The 23,589-nt window shown below is 42.4% G+C and overlaps 1 protein-coding gene and 1 long non-coding RNA gene across 2 annotated transcripts in view; one reads left to right on the forward strand and one right to left on the reverse strand.

The window, feature by feature from the left end:
- The window catches only part of LOC132209596 (uncharacterized), a 134,112-nt gene that overhangs the window by 68,958 nt on the left and 41,565 nt on the right, over window positions 1-23,589 (forward strand). The window lies entirely within an intron of this gene.
- The window catches only part of lama3 (laminin, alpha 3), a 170,993-nt gene that overhangs the window by 52,707 nt on the left and 94,697 nt on the right, over window positions 1-23,589 (reverse strand). The window contains exons 29-39 of the mRNA XM_048528602.1: window positions 22,534-22,683; window positions 20,366-20,562; window positions 14,823-14,939; window positions 14,584-14,738; window positions 14,162-14,303; window positions 9,900-9,999; window positions 7,608-7,724; window positions 6,940-7,122; window positions 5,378-5,517; window positions 1,082-1,279; window positions 835-971 (exon numbers count right to left, since the gene is read on the reverse strand). Coding sequence (XP_048384559.1) covers window positions 835-971; window positions 1,082-1,279; window positions 5,378-5,517; window positions 6,940-7,122; window positions 7,608-7,724; window positions 9,900-9,999; window positions 14,162-14,303; window positions 14,584-14,738; window positions 14,823-14,939; window positions 20,366-20,562; window positions 22,534-22,683 — 1,636 coding nt within the window. The remainder of the gene's footprint in view (window positions 1-834; window positions 972-1,081; window positions 1,280-5,377; window positions 5,518-6,939; window positions 7,123-7,607; window positions 7,725-9,899; window positions 10,000-14,161; window positions 14,304-14,583; window positions 14,739-14,822; window positions 14,940-20,365; window positions 20,563-22,533; window positions 22,684-23,589) is intronic.

Below are 23,589 nucleotides of genomic sequence, written 5' to 3' on the forward strand. Positions count from 1 at the left end.
GCTGCTTGGCCTGTTGTGTTCATCCAGCCTCACATTTTATTATCTTGGAATTCTCCAGCATCTGCAGTTCCCATTATCTCATGTCTGCAGTTCTGTTTGGTTCTATTTGGGCAACAATGAAAGTTTTTCCCTAGAGGGCTGGAATGGATCTTACTAGTAAGTATAGCAACAAATGGAAACAAAGAATAATAAATGCAGATACCATCAGGCTTTGGATAAAGATAGTGTGAAGTCATTCCCCAACAAACTAGGGTATGTTGAGTTTGAGAGTTAAATGAATATTTTGCTTTTGGTTGTGAGATGATAATTAAAAGATCTTACATGGTAAACTGAGTACATCCAAAAACCGAAAATTTCCTTCGTCCAAAAATCCTGAAGTTCTGAGGTTTTCAGGTGAAGGTTTCCAGACCTCTGCCTGCATGCTAACTTTGTGAGTCATGTACCATGACACCCAGATTTCTCAATATCTTAGAGTTTTGGAGTTTCTCTCTATTTTCTTGCTAAAATTGACAAGTTCAAATTTTCCAAAATTACACTCCATTTGTATCCACTCACTTTCTGACCTATACACCTTAACAGGCTCATTTATGTCTTGTCACAATTTATTCACCCATTTGCTATTAATATTGAGTCATTAGCAAAGTTAACAACTGTACATTCTGTCCCTTCATCCAAGTCATCGATATAGATTATATTCTTTTGTCATTTGGGCAAAAGAAATGAAGTATGAAATACATATTTTGCAGGTGTTTTCACAAAATGCATGTAATATAGGAAAAAATTACAACAAACAGTAATTTTGCAAAATTTGAAAGAACTAAGTCTACATTTTACCTTTCAAATTTGATATTGTCGAAGTTTTTATCATTGACGGTTTTCTCAGAGGTTATTTTCACTTCATCATTTGCTAGTTTATAGATGGTTACAAGTTTCTCACCCTCCAATGCCATGCCCATATAATCTTTGGATGTCTGGTATGAAAAATAAACAATTGGCACAAAATATTCAACAACAAACTTAGAATGTTGCTTTCTTGTAATTTTGCTATATTCCCAAAGTCCGTGCGAAGAACAATACTTACATCTTTGTTACCCAGATACAGAACAAACATGTTTGGGGAATCCTGCCTCTTACGCCTCCCAGCGTCTCCTCGGGGTGGTAGGACTTCTGGCCGTTTGAGGTATAGCAGTAAAGATGTGTAAGCTTTTAAGTGATCGAGATTATCAGGAAGACGTACTTCAACACCAGAATCACCGTTGAATTTCATTGCCACATTTATCTGTAACCACAGAGGAGGAATGGAAAAGTCTTAGAAAACTATTCAATATAAAAGGAAGTACGTAACATTTCTGCAGTGCCTTTCACAACCTCAGAAAGTCCAAGGTGTTTCATAGCCAAAGTATATTTGAAAGGTACTCAAAGGCAATGCTGATTTTCCCCACAAGATCACAAAAGCAGCAATATGATAATAACACGGTAATACTTTTAAAAAAGTGATTTTGATAAATATTGAACTAGGGCACGGGGACAATTCTTCTTCAGCGTAAGTCAAGGCATTTAAAAAATGTCATCGGTGAGAGCACGGTCATAAAACCAAGGAAAGTAAAACGTATAAATCAGCCAAATTCTATTGAATGGCAGAATAGACTAAATAGAATAGGTTAAGCTAGAATAGACATATATTCCATATGGTGGAGGTAAGAAATAAAAAGGGGAAAGAACAGACTGTTAGGAGTAGTCCATAGGCCCCCTTGCAGCAACTGTACAGTGGGGCAGAGAATGAATCAATAAATGTCGAGGGCATGTAACAAAGGCACTATGTTAATAATTGGTTACTTTAATCTTCACATAGATTTGGGATAGTCAGATTGGCAGAGGAAGCCATGAGGAAAAATTCATAGTCTATGCAGGATTGTTTCCTAGAATAATATGTTGTGGATCCAACCCGTGATCAAGCTATTTTGGATCTGGTCATGTGTAATGATGCAGGGTTTACAAATGACGTCCAAGTTAGAGGTCCCCTTGGAAAAAGTCACCACACTGGGGTAGAATTTAGCATTCAGTTTGTGATGGAAGAATCAGGTCTGAAACAACCGTGCTTAGCTTGAATAATTACAAAGTGATGAAGACAAAGCAAGCTGGAGTGGATCAGGAATGGAGCTTAGCAGAAAAAACAATGAAGATCTGTGGCAGATATTTATGAAAATAGTTCATGGCTTACTACAAAGTTATATTCTAGTCTGAAAGAATGATTCTAGGAAGGATGTGGATGTGAGTTTGCTCGCTGAGCTGGAAGGTTCGTTTTCAAACGTTTCATCACCATTCTAGGTAACATCAACAGTGAGCCTCTGGTGAAGTGCTGGTGTTATGTCCCGCTTTCCATTTATCTGGTTAGGTTTCCTTGGGTTGGTGATGCCATTTCCTGTGTTGGTGATGTCATTTCCTGTTCTCTTTCTCAGAGGATGGTAGATTGGCTCCAAATCAATGTGTTTGTTGATGGAGTTCCGGTTGGAATGCCATGCTTCTAGGAATTCTCGTGCGTGTCTCTGTTTGGCTTCTCCTAGGATGGATGTGTTGTCCCAATCAAAGTGGTGTCCTTCCTCATCTGTATGTAAGGATACTAGTGATAGTGGGTCATGTCGTTTTGTGGCTAGTTGATGTTCATGTATCCTGGTGGCTAGCTTCCTGCCAGTTTGTCCAATGTAGTGTTTGTCACAGTTCTTGCAAGGTATTTTGTAAATGACATTCGTTTTGCTTTGTGTCTGTATAGGGTCTTTTAAGTTCATTAGCTGCTGTTTTAGTGTGTTGGTGGGTTTGTGGGCTACCCTGATGCCAAGAGGTCCGAGTAGTCTGGCAGTCATTTCGGAAATGTCTTTGATGTAGGGGAGAGTGGTTATGGTTTCTGAGCCCGTTTTGTCTGTTTGTTTGGGTTTATTGCTGAGGAATCGGCGGACTGTGTTCATAGGGTACCCATTCTTTTTGAATACGTTGTATCGGTGATTTTCCTCTGCTCTGCGTAGTTCCTCTGTGCTGCAGTGTGTGGTGGCTCGTTGGAATAATGTTCTAATGCAGCTTCGTTTGTGGGTGTTGGGATGGTTGCTCCTGTAGTTCAGTATTTGGTCCGTGTGTGTTGTTTTCCTGTAGACGCTGGTTTGAAGTTCCCCATTGGCTGTTCGCTCTACTGTGACATCTAGGAATGGCAGTTTGGTGTTGTTTTCCTCCTCTTTTGTGAATGTTATGCCAGTAAGGGTATTATTGATGGTCTTGAAGGTTTCCTCTAATTTGTTTTGTTTAGTGATGACAAAGGTGTCATCCACGTAGCGGACCCAAAGTTTGGGTTGGATGATTGGCAGAGCTGTTTGTTTGAGTCTCTGCATTACTGCCTCTGCTAAGAACCCTGATATCGGAGATCCCATGGGTGTACCGTTGGTTTGTCTGTAGGTTTTGTTATTGAAAGTGAAGTGGGTGGTAAGGCATTGGTCCACTAGCTTGATGATGATGTCCTTGCTGATGAGGTTGGTGGTGTCTCGTGTATGTGTCTTCGGTTCTTCTAATAGTGTAGTTAGTGTTTCTTTGGCCAGGTTGATGTTGATGGATGTGAACAGGGCTGTTATGTCAAAGGAAACCATCATTTCATCCTCTTCTAAAAGACACCAAGATAGAAGAGGATGAAATAATGGTCTCCTTTGACGTAACAGCCCTGTTCACATCCATCAACATCAACCTGGCCAAAGAAACACTAACTACACTATTAGAAGAACCGAAGACACATACACCAGACACCACCAACCTCATCAGCAAGGACATCATCATCAAGCTAGTGGACCAATGCCTCACCACCCACTTCACTTTCAATAACAAAACCTACAGACAAACCAACGGTACACCCATGGGATCTCCGATATCAGGGTTCTTAGCAGAGGCAGTAATGCAGAGACTCAAACAAACAGCTCTGCCAATCATCCAACCCAAACTTTGGGTCCGCTACGTGGATGACACCTTTGTCATCACTAAACAAAACAAATTAGAGGAAACCTTCAAGACCATCAATAATACCCTTACTGGCATAACATTCACAAAAGAGGAGGAAAACAACACCAAACTGCCATTCCTAGATGTCACAGTCGAGCGAACAGCCAATGGGGAACTTCAAACCAGCGTCTACAGGAAAACAACACATACGGACCAAATACTGAACTACAGGAGCAACCATCCCAACACCCACAAACGAAGCTGCATTAGAACATTATTCCAACGAGCCACCACACACTGCAGCACAGAGGAACTACGCAGAGCAGAGGAAAATCACCTATACAGCATCTTCAAAAAGAATGGATACCCAATGAACACAGTCCGCCGATACCTCAGCAATAAACCCAAACAAACAGACAAAACGGGCTCAGAAACCATAACCACGCTCCCCTACATCAAAGACATTTCCGAAATGACTGCCAGACTACTCGGACCTCTTGGCATCAGGGTAGCCCACAAACCCACCAACACACTAAAACAGCAGCTAATGAACTTAAAAGACCCTATACAGACAACAAATAAAACGAACGTCATCTACAAAATACCTTGCAAGAATTGTGACAAACACTACATTGGACAAACTGGCAGGAAGCTAGCCACCAGGATACATGAACATCAACTAGCCACAAAACGACATCACCCACTATCACTAGTATCCTCACATACAGATAAGGAAGGACTCCACTTTGATTGGGACAACACATCCATTCTAGGAGAAGCCAAACAGAGACACGCACGAGAATTCCTAGAAGCATGGCATTCCAACTGGAACTCCATCAACAAACACATTGATTTGAAGCCCATCTACCACCTGCTGAGAAAAAGAATGGGAAATGACATCACCAACACAGGAAATGGCATCACCAACCCAAGGAAACCTAAACCCATAAATAAAAAGCGGGACATAACGCCACTGGAGGCTCACTGATGATGTTACCTAGAATGGTGACAAAACATCTGAAAACGAACCTTCCAGCTCAGCGAGCAAACTTACATCCAGAACCTCAACCTCAGCTACAAATCTTCTCAAAATTCTAGGAAGGGGATAAGCCAAACATGGTTAACCACAGGAGTTAAGGATAGTATCAAAGTGAAAGAAAAACAATCTGGCAAAGGTTAGTGGTAAGCCAGAGAATTGGAACAATTCTGCTTCTCCTCCACCTTCGGTCTTAGGGATTTCTTGAGCCAAATGATCTCCTCTTGTTCCTATGTAACTTTATGGTCATTAGCTTCAGATGTTAAGGTGTCTTTCATAATGCAGAAAATTCCAGTTTATGATTAATTTGTGAGATAATTGAAACGAGTATCCAAAACATTGACTTTTAATCCATTTAATAACACAAACCTTATTAGCAGCTTCCCTGGCCTGATCAATAAGTTCCCTGATTCGGCCTATATTCTTGGAGATGTTATTGACAGGTTGTATTTGGCTTAAATCCTTTAGCTTCTTCACAAGGCCTGGTAGCGTATTGGTCAAATTTTTTACTGTGTGAGAGAACAAACATTAACTTTCAATGGTTACTTCAAACATTTGTTAGTCTAGCTACTGAAAATACCACCACATCAGTATTCAGAATGATAAAGAATTATCACATTCCCTTCTGCTCTTTCTTGGTAGCTCTATAAATTACTCTCTTTAAAGCATTTATTCAATTCTCTTTGAAAATTAGAATTTACTTATAAAGCCCCTCAAGGCAGCGCATTGCGAACCATAACACCCACACAAAGGTTTCTCCTTGTCTCACCCTTGATTCATTTTGTTAAATATCACTAAGGAGTTTCCCCAGCTCAGGAATCTAGATTAGTTTTTATTAACAGGGTTGTAAATTTTTGGTCCTCTCCCTAAGAGAAATGTGGATGCTCTATTGTTGAGTGTATCTGAGGCAGATTTATGATTTCTTGGGGAATCAAGGGATATAGACAATGAGTGGGAACATTGATTTGAGGCAGAAAATCTGCCATAACAGTATTGAATGGTGGTGAAGGCTTTTCTTTTGAGAGGTGGGGTCAGTGGTGAGTCGTCTGTTGCTGCTCTATTATATTCTCTCTGCAACTGACAACTGACCTTTCTTTAAGTATAAATACCTTTACCATATTATAATTTTGAATGCTTTCATTAAATCTGCCTATATTCCAAGGAGAACAATCCGACCTTTCCAGTCTCTCCAAATTAATAACATTTCCTCATTCTTGGTGCCATTCTATGAAATTTCCTCAGCACTCTTTCAAAGAAAGACATTGTACATTACTGAAATCCCTGTATAAATAGACCAATTTTTATTGCCCATCCCCAAATGTTTTCTTTAACAGCTGCGACACATGTAGTGTTTACTTTAAAATTACAGTTTAATATGACTGAGTGACTTGTTAGGGTAGACCGTAAGGAATCTACCACATTGGTTTGAGACTGGAGTCACTGGATGGCATAGGCTGAGTGAAAACAGCAAGTTATTTCTATGTTACTAGGCTTCCATCAGTTGGAGTTTAGAAAAGTAAGAGGTCAACTGATTGAAACACATAATATCTTGAGAAGTCTCGACAGGGTAAATGAAGAAAGGATGTTTTATCTTGGGGGAGAATATGGAACTAGTGGTAACTCTTCAAAAATCAGATGTCACCATTTAAAACAGAGGTTGGCATTTTTTTTCTTTCAGACGGTCATGAGTCTTTGGAACTCTCTGAAAAGATGGTTGAAGCAGAATCTTTGGTTTTTTTAAGGTTGAGATAAGTAGATTCTTGTTAAGCAGGGGATGAAATGTTTTTAGGTGGAAACGTGGATTTGAGGTGACAATCAGATTGGCCATGTTCTTATTGAATAATGGAGCAGGGTTGGAGGGGCTGAATGACCTACTCCTGCCCCTAATTCATATGTTAGCATTACTCATTGATAGAAATCATTTTACTTACCTGAATTTTCAGCCTCCTTTAAAGCTATGTTAATAGCTGTAGTGTTTGCAATATTCTCTGATGTCTTGTTGAGGTTTCCTACATCATTAATTATTGGCTGCAGCTTAGACATCACCCTATTAGCAGTATCATTTGCTTCTTTAGCTGCGTCTTTTGCCATGTCTAAAGTCTCACCAACATCATCTGAAAGAAAGGAAACATTGAAAAATGCTTATTTTAACTTCAGCAAGAGCTAATAATGACAAGACTTGCCCAAGTGCTGAAGAGTAACAGTGATCCAAATGAAGAGTTTGAAGTGAATACAGAATATGAGATGGAATTACAAAGAAACTGGTGAGAGTCCAGAAGAAGTGGAAATAACATTGAAATTATCTAGGCTTTTCAGTGATGATGTTAAGAAACACTTCACATGGAGGTTGGCAGAAACATGGAAGTCTGTCCCTCCAAGAAAAAAAATTGAGGATGAGGCTCAACTTAAAATATCAAAACTGAAACTGAATCGCAAAGGGTCTTACAGGTCAAGAACAAAGATAGATAAATAGATTTAAGGCGGAGATCAGCCACGGTCTAATTTAATGGCAGAACAAGCTTGAGAGGCTGAATGGCTTCCTCCTGCTTATCTGGTCCATTGATCTGAACCAGTTTTTACACAAGACATGAATTCATACCTCTATTTATTTGTTTGACTTTGGTCTGAAGTGAAGCAAGATCAAGCTGCAATTGGTTCTTCTTACGTGTTGCAGTGTCAAGGCGATTAGTTGCATCTGTAAGCGTTGATGAAACATCTGCAAAATAACAAGAGTTAATTTTTCTGTACAGAAGCAAAGACTTGATGATCCCGAGATGGCAGCAGGCTGAATCATTTTTCAAAATATTTTGCCATACATTGTTTGTTAATGCAGTAAGGTAGATGTCCTTTGGGCCCATCAAGTCTGTACTAATAGATGACAGAAGTACAGTTTGGAAGTGGTATTTTTGCCAGATGACAGGAGTCTGAGCTCCCTGCTAGACAGCCGGTAACATTAGAGACCCAATTCCTTTGGCAATTGTACAATAGGTTAAGAACCAATCAGGTACTGAGTAGCCAGCAGCAGATCTTCCCCAAACCATGGACCCTTGGGACTGAAATCCACAGGAACTACCAGCTAATTGGAGGCTGACAGCTCTTCACTGCAGGCATTGCCAAAGGGATAATGGCAGCTACAGTTATTGCATCCACCAGAAACACAAGACCAGTGACGAATGCCAGGCCACAGCTAAGTGGGGGAATGGAAATTTAAGCAATGGGTTGTGTGCGAAAGAGGGCAAGAGGAGTTGGTTCTCTCCCTGTGTGCTCTCCTTTCCCAAAGCTGGGTCTCTCAGTCAGGCACTAAGTGTGTTTCACCAAAGCTCCCAGCCCTGTGCCCATTGCCTCTCACTCCCATCAGGATCCTGTAAGCAAAAAGCCTTCACAAATAGGGGCATGGAGTGGATGAGCAGGGATATTATGATGACCTGAAGACAATGGTTAAACCTCAGCTGGAGGATTGTGCAAATGTTCTGGGCACTATACTATAGAAAAGTTGTGAATGCAATGGTGCAAGTGCTGAAGTGGTTTGTGGGAATGGTTCCACTTCAGTCATGAGGGCAGATTGGAGACTTTGGGACTGTTTTCCTTGGAGACAAAACGGCGAAGAGAAGATTTGACAGACGTTTTCAAACTCATGAGGGGTTTAGACAGTGCGGATGAGGAGAAACTGGTCTCACTCATGAACATATAGAGAATCAAAGGGCACAGTTTTAAAATATTTTGCAAAAGAAGCAAATGTGAGGTGACAAAAATCTTTTTCATACAGTGAGTATTAGGGTATGGAATGCATTACCTGGAAATGTGGTGCAGGTATGTTCAATTGAGACATGCAAGAGGGCATGAGATGATTATTTAAAAAGTAATAAAATACAGCTTTAAGGAAAAAGGCAGGAGATTGGCATGGAGGGCTGGTGCACACTTGTAAAGGTCATGTCACTGTGGTATTGCTCTCTCGTGAGAGAGAGAGACAGAGAGAGAAAAAGCGAGAGAGACACAACCGGTGGTATGTTTAACTGAGGGTGACCATGGCTCATGTAAGGGGAGAGATTAAGACAGTAAGTCCTCCCTGGTAACCTCAGTTGGTGCAGGAATCAAATCCGTGATGTTGACCATCCTGTTATCACAAACCAGCCAACTGAGCTAACCGACTCCAACACATGGGCCAAATGGCCTCCCTCACCATGACAATTCTGTGAAACAAGACAGGGCTATATGTCAAAACAAATGGCCAGTAGTGTGGGAAAGCCATCCACAAGTCTTCCCACACTGAGTTTAAATTGGACCGGAGGCAGGAATATGCTGGGCTCCCCACCTTACACAATTCCACTTGATTAAATGACCCCGCCCTGACTTCCAAACATGCCTCAGGAAAGAGCATTACATTCTGCCCTGGGTGTACAAGTCAATTCTCGATAAAGCTGCAGTTCTCATTATCTCTGATACAATTTTAAACTCACTGCGAAGCTTCTTCCAGGGATGCCTAACCTGAAGAAGCTACCCTGCTCCCTCTGGACAAACCTCAGGGGATCTCTCTCCCACTGCAACTCTCTTGTAATCCACCTATCTCCTCCTCAATCCATCTTCGATCTGCCTCCCCCTCTCTCCCTATTTATTCCAGAACCCTCTCCCCATCCCCCTCTCTGATGAAGGGTCTAGGCCCGAAACATCACATTTTGTGTTCCTAACATTGTTATCTCGATAAAGTAGCTCATGCAACTATTATGGTATTTAACCTGTCGATAAGCAATCCCAATCAGATTCCACTGTTTTTATTTTGTATATCTTTCCATTAATTCTTTTGTTTGTTTGACAATTTGTGATGGCATACCTAACATCTGACTATCACTGGGATCCCTGGACACCTATATTAAATTGAACTTAAATACTCCACCTGTGAAGGTTCTTTTCAATCCATTTGTCGTGGACAAAATGTCATCACTTTTGGTTCTTAACTCAAATGCTTGACCAGGCAAATCCTCCTTCACCACGGCCTAAAACCACAATTATAAGCATAAATAAGTCACAAGTTTACAGGAGTGTCTTCAAAGAAACATTGGCATTGTGCCAAAATACAACCACTGCAAGTGACTAAAATCTAGAATTATAGATGGGGAAACTCTTCATCTCAATGAATCAGACCTTTTCAACAGTTATCCAAATTTACTTTCAATCATTTATGGGATGTGGACACATACATTGGCAAGACCAGCATTTATCATCCATCCCTAATTGCCCAAGAAATTAATCTCACTTCCCTGTTCTTTGTCCCAATTATTTTCTTTCCAATTATATCCAATTCCCTTCAGAAAGTCATTCTTATAGTCATAGATGTCTGCAGCATTGAAAAAGGCCCTTCAGCCCATCAGGCCTGTGTTGGTCAAAGACAACCACCTAACTATTCTTATTCCATTTTCCAGCACTTGACCCATAGCCTTGTATGCCTTGGCACATCTAAATATTTGTTCAGTGTGATGAGGGTTTCTGCCTCTCCCAGACTTATAGGCAGTGAGCTCCAGATTCCCACCACCCTCTGGGTGAAGAAATTCTTTCCTCATATCTCTTCTAAATCTACTGCCCCTTCCTTTAAATTTATGCCCCAGGTCACTGATTTCTCCACCAAGGACGAAAGTTACTTTTTTGTCGAGACTGTCTGCAATCCTTATAATTTTTAAACATCTCCATCATGTTTCCCTCAGTCTCCTCCTCTTTTATACAGTTTCAGCATAACATCCCTGTTTTTAAATACTGTGCCCCTCGGCTAATAAAAGCAAGGATCCCATATGCTGCCTTAACCTCTTTCTCCACCTGTTCTGACACCTTAAGGTACTGGTGCACATGCACACCAAGATCCCTCTGATTCTTGGTGCTTCCCAAAGTTCTACCATTCATCATGTATTCCTTTGCTATGTTTCTCTTGTGCAAGTGCTTCACCTCACACTTATTCAGATTGAATTGCATTTGTCATTGATCAGCTCATCTGACCAGACTGTCTATATCCTTCTGCAATCTAAGGCTAGCCTCTTTTTACGTCTCATTAATTTTTGTATCATCTGTGAACTTATTTAATAGCCCTCCCGTAATCAAGTCTAAATCATTTACATAAACCACAAACAACAACACTGATCCCTACAGACCCCACTGGGTTTCCAGTCACATAAACACCCCTCGACCATCACCACCTGCAACGTGCCACTTAGCCTATTCTGCATCCAATTTGTCAAATGTCCTTGGACCCTGTAGGCTCTTACCCTTGCTATCAGTCTCCCACATGGGGCCTTATCAAAAACGTTGCTGAAATCCAAGTGGATTCCAACAAATACATTGCCCTTATTTACACACTTGGTCACCACTTGGAAAAATTCAATCATTTGGTGAGATATAACCTCGAAGCTGTTTCAACTGCCCTTTTAGGCAGTGAGCTCCAGATCATGACAATGTGCTGTATATGATAATCTCACCTCATCTCCCCTCTAATCGTGTTGTCAAAGATCTTATCCTTGTTCCCTAACTGTCCAGCTGTGAGAAAGTTTCTCTGAATTTATGCTATTCAAAACTCTCCAAATTTTGAAATCTTCTATTTAACCTCACATTTACCATCTCTGTCTAAACAGAAGAATTGTAGATTAACTAGTCTTTTCACATAACATTGGTGAGACCCTGTCTGGAGTACCACATCCTGTTCGGTCCCTTCAAACTAGGGAGAATATAACTGCATCAGACACAGGTCACAGAAAGCTCACAAGATTAATTCCAGACATGAAAGTTTTTCTTATGAGAAGAAATGGAGCGGTTAAGTCTGTACTCACTAGAGTTGAGAAGGATGACAGGAATACTGATTGAAGCAGATAAGGGGTTAAAAAAGTAGTAAAGTGGATGTTCAATCTAGATGATAGGGCATAGTCTTAGGCGAATTGGAGGAAGATTTGAAACAGACATGAGGGGGAATTTCTTCTCTCAAAAGGTCATGAATCTTTCGAATTCACTACCCCAGAATGCTGTGAATCCTCAACACTGTATAAATTGGAGGAGACAGACAGACATTTTTTAATCAGTAATGGATTAAAAAGATATCGGGTGCATGCAGGAAAGTGGAGTTGGCCATAAGACCGTAAGATATGTGTGTTTGCTATTTGGCCCATTAGGTCTGCTACACCATTTGATCATAGCTGACATGTTTTTCTACCCCATTCTCCTGCCTTCTCCCCATAGCCCTTGATCCCCTTACCAATTAAGAATCTATTAATAGACTCATGAACTTGGCCTTCACAGCCCTCTGTGGCAGTGAGCGCCACAGATTCACCACCCTCTGCGTGAAGAAATTTATCCTCACCTCAGTTCTGAAGAGTCGTCATTTCACTCTGAAGATGTGCTCTGGCATTCTAGTCTCTCCACGTCCACTCGATCTAGATCTCTCGGTACTTTGCAAGTTTCAATCAGATACCCTCTCATCCTTCTAAACTTCATTGAGTACAGACCCAAATTCCTCAACTGCTCCCCACATGTCAAGCTCTCCAACCCAGTGATCATTCTTGTAAACGTCCTCTGGACCCCCTCCAATGCCAGAATATCCCTCCTGACATACGGCGTCCAAAACTGCTCACAATATTCCAAATTAAGGTCTGACCAGAGCCTTATACAGAGTCTGGAGCACATCCTTGCTCTTGTATTCTAGCCTTCTTGCAATGAATGCTAACATTGCATTTACCTTCCTGACTACTGACTGAAACTGCATGTTAACCTTATGACAATCTTGAACAAGGACTCCAAAGTTTGTTTGTGCATCAGATTTTTGAAGCATTTAGAAAATAGTTTATGCCTCTATTCTTACTACATCACACTTTCCCACATTGTTCATTACCTCAAAGAATCCTAACAGGTTTGTCAGGCATGACCTCTCCTTGCTGAATCCATGCTGTCTCAGTCCTATATTACTACACACTTCCAAGTACTCCACAATGCTATTCTTAATTCAAATCTAAAATTTCTGAAGTCTTACTGGCAACCAAGGTCAAGCAAATTGGCCTATAGTTTGCTGGCCTATACTTTCCTGTCTCCTGCTTCCCTCCCTTTTTATACAGGGTGTTACATTAGCCATTTTCCAGTCCTCTGGGACCTTCCCTGACTCCAGTGATTCCTGAAAAATCACCACCAATGTCTCCACAATCTCCTCAGCTTTTTGTTTCAGAGCTCCAGGGTGTAGTCCATCTATTCTGGGTGTTTTATCCACCTTCAGATCTTTCAGCTCCAGCACCTTCGCCTCATGATGGCCACTACACTCACCTCTGTCTCTCCCGAAGTTCTGGCACGCTGCTGGTGTCTTCCACCGTGAAAATGGGTGAGAAGTATCTATTCAGTTCCTCTGCCATATCTTTTTTCCCCATTACTACTTCTCCAGCCTCATTTTCTAGTTGTCCAATGTCCATACTTGTCTCTCTCTTACCTTTCAGATACCTAAAAAAAGACTCTTACAATCTTTTTTTCTTCTACTAGGTAACTTATCCTCACTTTTCATCTTCTCCCTGCACCCTCTGCCCCAACCTGTTGCTGTTTTTAGTTGTCCTCTGCTTGTTTTAAAGTCTTCCCAATCCTCTGACTTCCCACTAAATCTTCACTGCATTGTTTGCTTCTTCTTCTGCTTTTATGCAGCCCCTAACTTCTCTTCTCAGCCATGGTTGCTTTGTCCTCCCCTTGGCATGATCCTTCTTCCTTGGGAAGAGATCAACCATGATGGGTTAAAAGATGGAGCATGCCCAAGGGGCTGAACTACCTATTTCTGCTCCTAGTTCTTATGTCCTGATCGAAAGATTGGCCAAATCATGTCTTAAAACAGAAGAAAAAGCTGGTAAGCTTTAGGAAAGAAATTGCAGGGCCCTATTCTTAAATTCTCATCTTCAAATTCAAAATTTCCTGACTACCCCAATTCTCTGCATATTCTTTAGTGCTACTAAAACATTTTGAGAATTGATGTTTCTCCATCTCTCAACCCTTTCCAACGGCTTGACATTCTTCCTAAAATGCTATCCCTGTAATTGGAGCTTTACTCCCTCTGAGTAATTTTTATATGTTGACAGTTATGCAATTTAGTCCATTCCTCTACTCGCCCACAGCCAGCATTTAACCAGCTGCACTTTATCTGGGAGTCTTGACATTTACCTGCAAAGCAATATGTGATGCATTTGCTGCCTTACTGGCTGCCCTCTCTGCTGCATCCACTGCATTGATTATCTTCTCATAGGCATCAGAGGCATTGACCACACGCTGGATTAAGGCGTCTTGGTTCACTTCTGCTATTGCTCTGTTATAAAATGAACAGTTTAAAATCAAAGTTATGCTTTTTTTAAAATTCTGCATAAATGCAATAAATCCAAGTGAAATGTCACTCACTACCAAAATTCCTGCAGTGGTGCAAAATGCCTACCCTGAGAGTAGAATTCAGCTCCAACAGGGCTCATCTGATGTAGTGGTAGTGTCCCCACCTCTGAGCCAGGAGACTCTGCTACAAATCCCAACCTGCTCCAGATGTGTGTCACCAATGTCAACACCACATTCCTGCCCTTTCCCTGAATCCCTCTTACCTCTGGAGTTGCTTTGACAGTTGATCCAAGTTCTCAGCATGCTTCTCAGCACTAACCACAATGGGCTCCTTGTTGTTAGCATTTGAGAGCTTTTTAATTTTGTCTTCAAGCGCTGATAAGGCTCCATCTAACTGTGCTCCATGCTTCTCATAATTCTGGAATAATCAAGTATGACTATGAATGTGAAGTCTATTCAGATATCATTTCAAAATAGCGGTGTGATGAATGCTTTCTCTTACCTCCTGGCTTTCATCCAGCATTCGGAGCATGTTGTTCAGATTAGTAAGAGTGACTTCTGCCATTTGAAGCAAACTTGCAACTTCCACTTGTTTGATATCTAATTCGCCATGTTTCCTCTGTGGAAAAAAAAATGTACATTGGATTTCCAAGGGGCATGTCCTAAAAATGAAGATTCTTCATTCACACCATAAAATGAGATCTTTTCTAACATTTTCAGAAATATGCTTTGGCTGCAACTAGGATTCCAAGTGGACTTCACCTTCCTTTCATTTCTTTGGAGAAAATCCTTGTGACCTACACTTGCTCCATGATTCTCTCTGCACTCCTCTCTTGTGCAGCTTCCCCATTGGTGGCCATGCCAACAGCTGCTTGGACTCAGAATACTGGAATCCTCTCCTTTACTTTCTTTATTTATTAAGGGGGTCAGTGTGTTACTGGCCAGGCAGCATTTATTGCCCATCCTTAATTGCCCAGAAGGCGGTTAAGAGTCAACCACATTGCTGTGGGTCTGGAGTCACATGTAAGCCAGACCAGGTAAGGATGGCAGTTTCCTTCTCTGTTCACATTAGTGAACTAGATGGGTTTCATAGAATCATAGAATCCCTACAGTGTGGAAACAGGCCCTTTGGCCCAACAAGTCCACACCGAATCTCAGATCCCCCTATAACCCACCTAATCTACACCTCCCTTAACACTGTGGGCAATTTAGCATGGCCAATCCACCTAATCTGCACATCTTTGGACTGTGGGAGGAAACCGGAGCACCCGGGGGAAACCCACACAGCCACGGGGAGAATGTGCAAACTCCACACAGACAGTCGCCCGAGGCTGGAATCGAACTCAGGTCCCTGGTCCTGTGAGGTAGCAGTGCTAACTACTTAGTCATTGTGCCTCTCAACAATGGATTCATCGTCATCGTTAGATTCTTAATTCCAGATATTTATTGAATTCAAATTCCACCATCTGCTGTGATAGGATTCGAATGCAGTTCCCCAGAACGTTACCTGGGTCTCTGGGTTAACAGTCCAGTGATAATACCACTAGGACATCACCTCCCCAAAAAAACCTTAAACCTCTGACTTTCCCTTCTCCTTTAAGATGCTTCTTATATCCTAACTCAAAAACTTGTAGACAAATACAGTACAAATTGACTATTTCTACACCCTTAAACGATGATCTGATGATATTAATCTCACTTTCCAATTCTTGGCCTTAGCTCTGAAGGTTATGACAATGCAAGTGAATATACTGCATAAACGTTACAAGAATTTCTGACTCAACCATCCTTTGGGCCAGTGAGTTCCAGCCTTCCACCACCTTCTGGGGAAGATATTTGTGCCAAGTTCCACTCTGTTTAAATCTGATAGCTTCAAAATATTGTTGTTAGAAAATAATGCTGTATATTACCTTAGATTTATACAGCCATTATCAAGCAAGAACTTTCTACATACAAGGTGCGTTTAATATAAAACATTGGAGTATTTTGAACTGATCCCTCACTGGTATCCACACCTCAAACTATCTCAGTCCTAAACTCCAGAAATTGTTCCCTCATTTTCCTCCCTATATATGCTTCTCGCAACCTGTAGCCTTTTGATCAAGCTTTTGGTCATGTGGTCAAACGTTAAACAGGCTGGGAGATTATTTCAGAGATAATGGGAACTGCAGATGCTGGAGAATCCAAGATAATAAAGTGTGAAGCTGGATGAGCACAGCAGGCCAAGCAGCATCTCAGGAGCACAAAAGCTGACGTTTTGGGCCTAGACCCTTCATCAGAGAGGGGGATGGGGTGAGGGTTCTGGAATAAATAGGGAGAGAGGGGGAGGCGGACCGAAGATGGAGAGAAAAGAAAATAGGTGGAGAGGAGAGTATAGGTGGGGAGGCGATAGGTCAAGGAGGTGGAATGAGGTTAGTAGGTAGGAGATGGAGGTGCGGCTTGGGGTGGGAGGAAGGGATGGGTGAGAGGAAGAACAGGTTAGGGAGGCAGAGACAGGCTGGACTGGTTTTGGGATGCAGTGGGTGGAGGGGAAGAGCTGGGCTGGTTGTGTGGTGCAGTGGGGGGAGGGGACGAACTGGGCTGGTTTTAGGATGCGGTGGGGGAAGGGGAGATTTTGAAGCTGGTGAAGTCCACATTGATACCATTGGGCTGCAGGGTTCCCAAGTGGAATATGAGTTGCTGTTCCTGCAACCTTCGGGTGGCATCATTGTGGCACTGCAGGACCCCCATGATGGACATGTCATCTAAAGAACGGGAGGGGGAGTGGAAATGGTTTGTGACTGGGAGGTGCAGTTGTTTATTGCGAACCGAGCGGAGGTGCTCTGCAAAGCGGTCCCCAAGCCTCCGCTTGGTTTCCCCAATGTAGAGGAAGCCACACCGGGTACAATGGATGCAGTATACCACATTGGCAGATGTGCAGGTGAACCTCTGCTTAATATGGAAAGTCATCTTGGGGCCTGGGATAGGGGTGAGGGAGGAGGTGTGGGGGCAAGTGTAGCATTTCCTGCAGTTGCAGGGGAAGGTGCCGGGTGTGGTGGGGTTGGAGGGCAGTGTGGAGCGAACAAGAGAGTCACGGAGAGAGTGATCTCTCCGGAAAGCAGACAAGGGTGGGGATGGAAAAATGTCTTGGGTGGTAGGGTCGGATTGTAGATGGCGGAAGTGTCAGAGGATGATGCGTTGTATCCGGAGGTTGGTGGGGTGGTGTGTGAGAACGAGGGGGATCCTCTTGGGGCAGTTGTGGCGGGGACGGGGTGTGAAGGATGTGTTGCGGGAAATGCGGGAGACACGGTCAAGGGCGTTCTCGACCACTGTGGGGGGAATGTTGCGGTCCTTGAAGAACTTGGACATCTGGGATGTGCGGGAGTGGAGTGCCTCAACGTGGGAGTAGATGCGGCGGAGGCGGAGGAATTGGGAATAGGGGATGGAATTTTTGCAGGAGGGTGGGTGGGAGGAGGTGTATTCTAGGTAGCTGTGGTAGTCAGTGAGCTTGAAATGGACATCAGTTACAAGCTGGTTGACCCTGGACTGACCTATCCCCTCCCCACCTATACTCTCCTCTCCACCTATCTTCTTTTCTCTCCATCTTCGGTCCGCCTCCCCCTCTCTCCCTATTTATTCCAGAACCCTCACCCCATCCCCCTCTCTGATGAAGGGTCTAGGCCTGAAACGTCAGCTTTTGTGCTCCTGAGATGCTGCTTGGCCTGCTGTGCTCATCCAGCTTCACACTTTATTATCTGGGACATTATTTGTTGGAGTTTAGAAGAATGAGGTCATCTCATTGAAACATATAGGATTCTTAAGGGGCTTGACAGAGAAAATGCTGATGGAATGTTACTCCTCAAGGGAGAGTCTAGGACCAGAGGGTATAGTCTCAAAATAAAGGGATGAGGTGAGATGAGGATAAATTGCTTCTCTCAGGGGGTTGAGAGTCTTTGGAACTCCTTGCCACAGACAGCTTTGGGGGCAGAGTCCTTGCGCTTATTTAAGGTTGAGGTAGGTAGATTCTTGATCAGTAGAGGAATCAAGGCTTAAGGGGAAAGGGTAGGATAGTGAATGTGAGGAATGTTAGATCAGCCATGATCCAATTGCATGACTTAGGTGAGGAGCTGAGTGGGCTACTCCTGTTCATACTCCTTATGTGACCTAATATCTCCTTCTGTGGCTCCATATCATATTGTTTGATAATATTATAGTGAAGTGCTTACGGATGTTTAATATTGACATTATGTGTTCAAAATAAAAGTTGTTGTTGTGAAGACAAGGTGAAATACCCCAGAAGTGATGGATTAGGGATCTACTGGGGGTTCAGATATGGATATACTATGTTTTGGATGAACTAAAGACTAGGAAGTGCAGAAATAGAGGATTAATAAAACAATAACTTGCGTTTAGAAAGAATCTCTAAAATGGGAAATCCTTCCAACATACATCAATACCACATAGATGAGCTCTACCAAAAGTTAAGGTTGTTAGATTTTCTGTTTAAGAATGATATTTATGCAAACACAGTGTGCTAAAATATATAGTTGGTGTTCAGTACATTCTTTTGGCCAAGAGATGTCACTGGTGTGTTTTGAACAGAGATGTTTTAAATTAAATTTTGAGCTGAAACCAAACCCTTTTGACTTGCAGTAAAATTTGTACAACAGAACACTGCTTTCACAGAAAAGGAAGAACAGGAGATGATCATTTAACTAAGTTCTGAAGAAGTGTCACTGGACTTGAACTGTTAATTCTGTATCTCTCTCCTCAGATGCTGCCAGCCCTGCTGAGTATCTACAGCCTGGGAGTATAGTCTGAGTGTTAGGGTCAGATCATTCAGGGGAGGTGGTGGGAAGCACTTCTAAACACAAAGGGTTGTAGATGTTTCGAACTCTCTTCCACAAACAGTAGTGGATGTAGGCTTGAATGTTAATCTTAAATCTGCGATAAATTAAATAAAGATGATAAGGAATATGGGTTAAAGGCAGGTATACGTTGTTAGACCACAGATCAGCCACGATCTCATTGGTATAACGGGCTTGAGGGGCTGAATAGCCTACTCCTGTTCATATGTCCATCATGGGCCTCCTGCAGTACCACAATGATGCCACCCGAAGGTTGCAGGAACAGCAACTCATATTCCGCTTGGGAACCCTGCAGCCCAATGGTATCAATGTGGACTTCACCAGCTTCAAAATCTCCCCTTCCCCCACCGCATCCCAAAACCAGCCCAGTTCGTCCCCTCCCCCCACTGCACCACACAACCAGCCCAGCTCATCCCCTCTACCCACTGCATCCCAAAACCAGTCCAACCTGTCTCTGCCTCCCTAACCTGTTCTTCCTCTCACCCATCCCTTCCCCCTACCCCAAGCTGCACCTCCATCTCCTATCTACTAACCTCATCCCACCTCCTTGACCTGTCCGTCTTCCCTGGACTGACCTATCCCCTCCCTACCTCCCCACCTATACTCTCCTCTCCACCTATCTTCTTTTCTCTCCATCTTCAGTCTGCCTCCCCCTCTCTCCCTATTTATTCCAGAACCCTCACCCCATCCCCCTCTCTGATGAAGGGTCTAGGCCCGAAACGTCAGCTTTTGTGCTCCTGAGATGCTGCTGGGCCTGCTGTGTTTATCCAGCCTCACATTTTATTATCTCCTGTTCATATGTTGTGTTTTTTAATGGAGGTCATTTGATCCCTTGGAGCACTTGAATGAGATCATGGCTGAGAGAAATTTCCTTCTGACAGTTTGTTTTAAATCAGCTTCCACCAACTGCCCGGTGGTATGTTCCCCATTACAGCCCCTCAGTGCATTAAAAATATTACCTTGTCTCTCTTCTTGCTCTTGTGCCAGTTATCCTAAATTTGTATGCTCCAACTACTGAGCCTCCTACCACTGACAACAGGTGCCCTTTATATTCTTTATCAAAACTCACCATAGTTCTTTCAACGTTCTTCCTGATTAAAAAAAATCACTTTAAATGTTGAACTGTAATGAACATTGATTTTGCAAAGGAATAAAATTCAACCATTAAGTAATGCAATTAATGATATTTAACAATCACCTTAATAGCTTCCAGTGAAATGGAATTAATTCTGTTGAGGTCTTCAGCTTTTCGAGTTAGATTGGCTGCTTCAGTCATTGCGTCTTGAAGGTCCATTAACTTAGACTGATACAAACTTAGTGCATCCTTTATGTTACGTGCGAGTTGCTTGTTCTGTTCAATATTTTTTACGAGTCCATTCTTAATACGGTCAAGCACTAACATATAATAAATAAGAAATAGGAGAGTAACAACAAAATTACATTTTTGATTAAAAAGAATTCTGTCTCACAGATTGAGGAGTTTTGCAAACTGACTAGGCCATTTAGGTCCTTGAGCCTGTTCCTCCATCTCACTGGGATGATGGCCAATACCTGGGATTGTTTCTTTCCTGATTCCAGCTAGGGCTGGAATAGATACACACTGGGGAAACCAAAATTGCTGTGACATTACGTAGCCAGATTTCCACCTTTGTATCTGATCTTGTTGTTACATTTGGTAGCAGAGAAATTGAGGTGCTGAATGGCATTTCCTGTTCCTATATTCTGTTTTTTGGTGGAGGTCATTTAGCCCCTGAGAGTTTGTCTATTTTGTTCAAAAAACACACATTTAATAGACAGTAGGTCAATGTGGCATTTTATAAGTTCCTACTTTAGAAATAAAACTGGTCTGACTCCAGACCAAAATCACAAGGCCTCACACCTAACATGCATTGTCTGACTAAAATGTCACCTCTTCTGTACAGTGATAAAACCTGTAGTTCCCTCAGGGCAGTGACTGGAAAGAAATTCTGGGATTTACATACACACATTAATCAATTGAAACCTTCTAACTGATTAAAGATTTAACAGCAATGTAGGTTTGTTTAATACGTCCTCATCAGTTGTGTGACCCTTTGATCTTTTATTTATAAATTCTGTGTTCTGTGTGCTTCTTTCTCACTTCACCTGATGAAGGGGCGAAGCCTGTGTTTTCAAATAAACCATTGGACTATAACCTGGTGTTGTGTGATTTCTGACCTTTTCAATAATGTGGGCCTCCAGCTTGGACCTTAAGGGTGATGAGGTCCTAGGAGGTGACACTTCATTGGGAGCAGGAGCTGGGAGAGTAGAAATTGGAGCCAGGGGGAAATGACACCTGAAAGAAAGGTGACCCTACTCCATGAGAAGATGGCCTTCTCCTGCCACATCATGGATAAAGGATTTCTCATATCTTCCTCATCCATTGTCAATCATTTGGCTCTCTGTGACAACCTGCTTCCCCGTGATACAGTGACAGAGCTTGACACAAACTCCCTCCTTTAGGGCAACATTCAACCTCAAGTTTGGAAATCCAAAACCAACTTTTGTTCCTGTTCCCTGGAGTCAGAGAGGACTGCAGCTGCTGGAAGCTTCAGACAATAAACGTGGAACTGGAAAAGCACAGCTGGTCTGAGAGCATCCAAGGTTCAGGAAAGTCAATGTTGACTTTCCTGCTTCTCAGATGCTGTCTGACCAGCTGTGCTTTTCCACCTCCATTCTTGCTTCCAACAGCTTTAATTAGATAAGAAACCTGTGTTTATGTCAATTCAGAAATCATCTCTAGAAAGAGTATTATAGAAGCAGACGGTCTGACCTAACAAATTCACCTTTATGGTCCACACAAGCTTCCTCCTGTGCTATCAACATATCCTCTGCTCATTTCTTTCCAACAAACTTTACTTTAAATGCATCTGTGCAATTCAGCCACTCACTGTAATAGCAAATTGTACATTCTCAACATTTCAGGATAAAGAAATCTAATGCGATTTCCTTATCATATTTATAAGTGACTTACATCCATGGTCCTTGAACAAAGTAAGTTGTATTCTCAACCAAGAATCTGAACTGAAATTAAATTGCACCTATCGTCACATCACATTGAAAATAAATTATTGTGTTGTAAAGAGAAAAAGAAATACCGTTGATAGGACAATTCATTATTTTTCTGAAATTTGAAGTGAGAATATGACCAAAATCTACACAGATCGAACATCTCATCAGCTAGCTTCCCTTTAGAGATATGGATACTAATCATCTTAACCATTTCCTGTGCCATCAAGTTTATTTTATTTAATTGACCTTCAGCAATTTGGAATTAAATGGTTGGATTTACATGTCTGTTGAAAACCAATGAAAGGTGTTTATTTTTCTCAAGACTAGAATACTTACATATTTTTGACTCTTGCTTCTCCCTCTCAGCCACTCTTCTCTCCTCGTCGAAATTGCGATTTCTCATTTCATTGAGCATCTGTTCCACGTCACCTAGCTTGGATGCAGTGCCAGATGAGGAATCAAAAGTGTCCATGGTCTTCAACATTTCTGAAATGCAAGTGCAACAACAAAGTCCTTCCTAGTTTCTCCTGATGAGGATGTTTGATTGTTCTAATACAATGCACATTTTCAGTACTTGTAAAACCCGCTCTCTTCACTAGGTTGCAGGAACAGCAACTCATATTCCGCCTGGGAACCCTGCAGCCTAATGGTATCAATGTGGACTTCACCAGTTTCAAAATCTCCCCTTCCCCCACTGCATCCCTAAACCAGCCCAGTTCGTCCCCTCCCCCGACTGCACCACACAACCAGCCCAGCTCCTCCATTCCACCCACTGCATCCCAAAACCAGTCCAACCTGTCTCTGCCTCCCTAACCTGTTCTTCCTCTCACCCATCCCTTCCTCCCACCCCAAGCCGCACCCCCATCCACCTACTAACCTCATCCCACCTCCTTGACCTGTCCGTCTCCCCTGGACTGACCTATCCCCTCCCTACCTCCCCACCTATACTCTCTCCACCTGTCTTCTTTTCTGTCCATCTTCGGTCCGCCTCCCCCTCTCTCCCTATTTATTCCAGAACCCTCACCCCATCCCCCTCTCTGATGAAGGGTCTAGGCCCGAAACGTCAGCTTTTGTGCTCCTGAGATGCTGCTTGGCCTGCTGTGTTCGTCCAGCCTCACATTTTGTTGTCTCTTCACTACCATTTGTCTTGCCTTTATACAACGCCTTTTAACATAGTGTAGCAGTCAAAGGTATTTCACAGGAGCATTAGGAAACAAAAAATTGACACCGAAGTGCACAAGGAGATTTGTGTTCAAAAGCCTAATGAAAGAATTTGTTTTAAAAAAGAAACTTAAAAAGTGCTTTAGAGTCAGAGCGGATTGGGGAGGAAAAAGGGGCCCAAGAGGCTGAAGACAGACTGGTAAAGAACAGGAAGAACAGGAGCTGTTCAGA

The sequence above is a fragment of the Stegostoma tigrinum genome, chromosome 5, assembly GCF_030684315.1.
Source record: "Stegostoma tigrinum isolate sSteTig4 chromosome 5, sSteTig4.hap1, whole genome shotgun sequence".
NCBI classification, from domain to species: domain Eukaryota; kingdom Metazoa; phylum Chordata; class Chondrichthyes; order Orectolobiformes; family Stegostomatidae; genus Stegostoma; species Stegostoma tigrinum.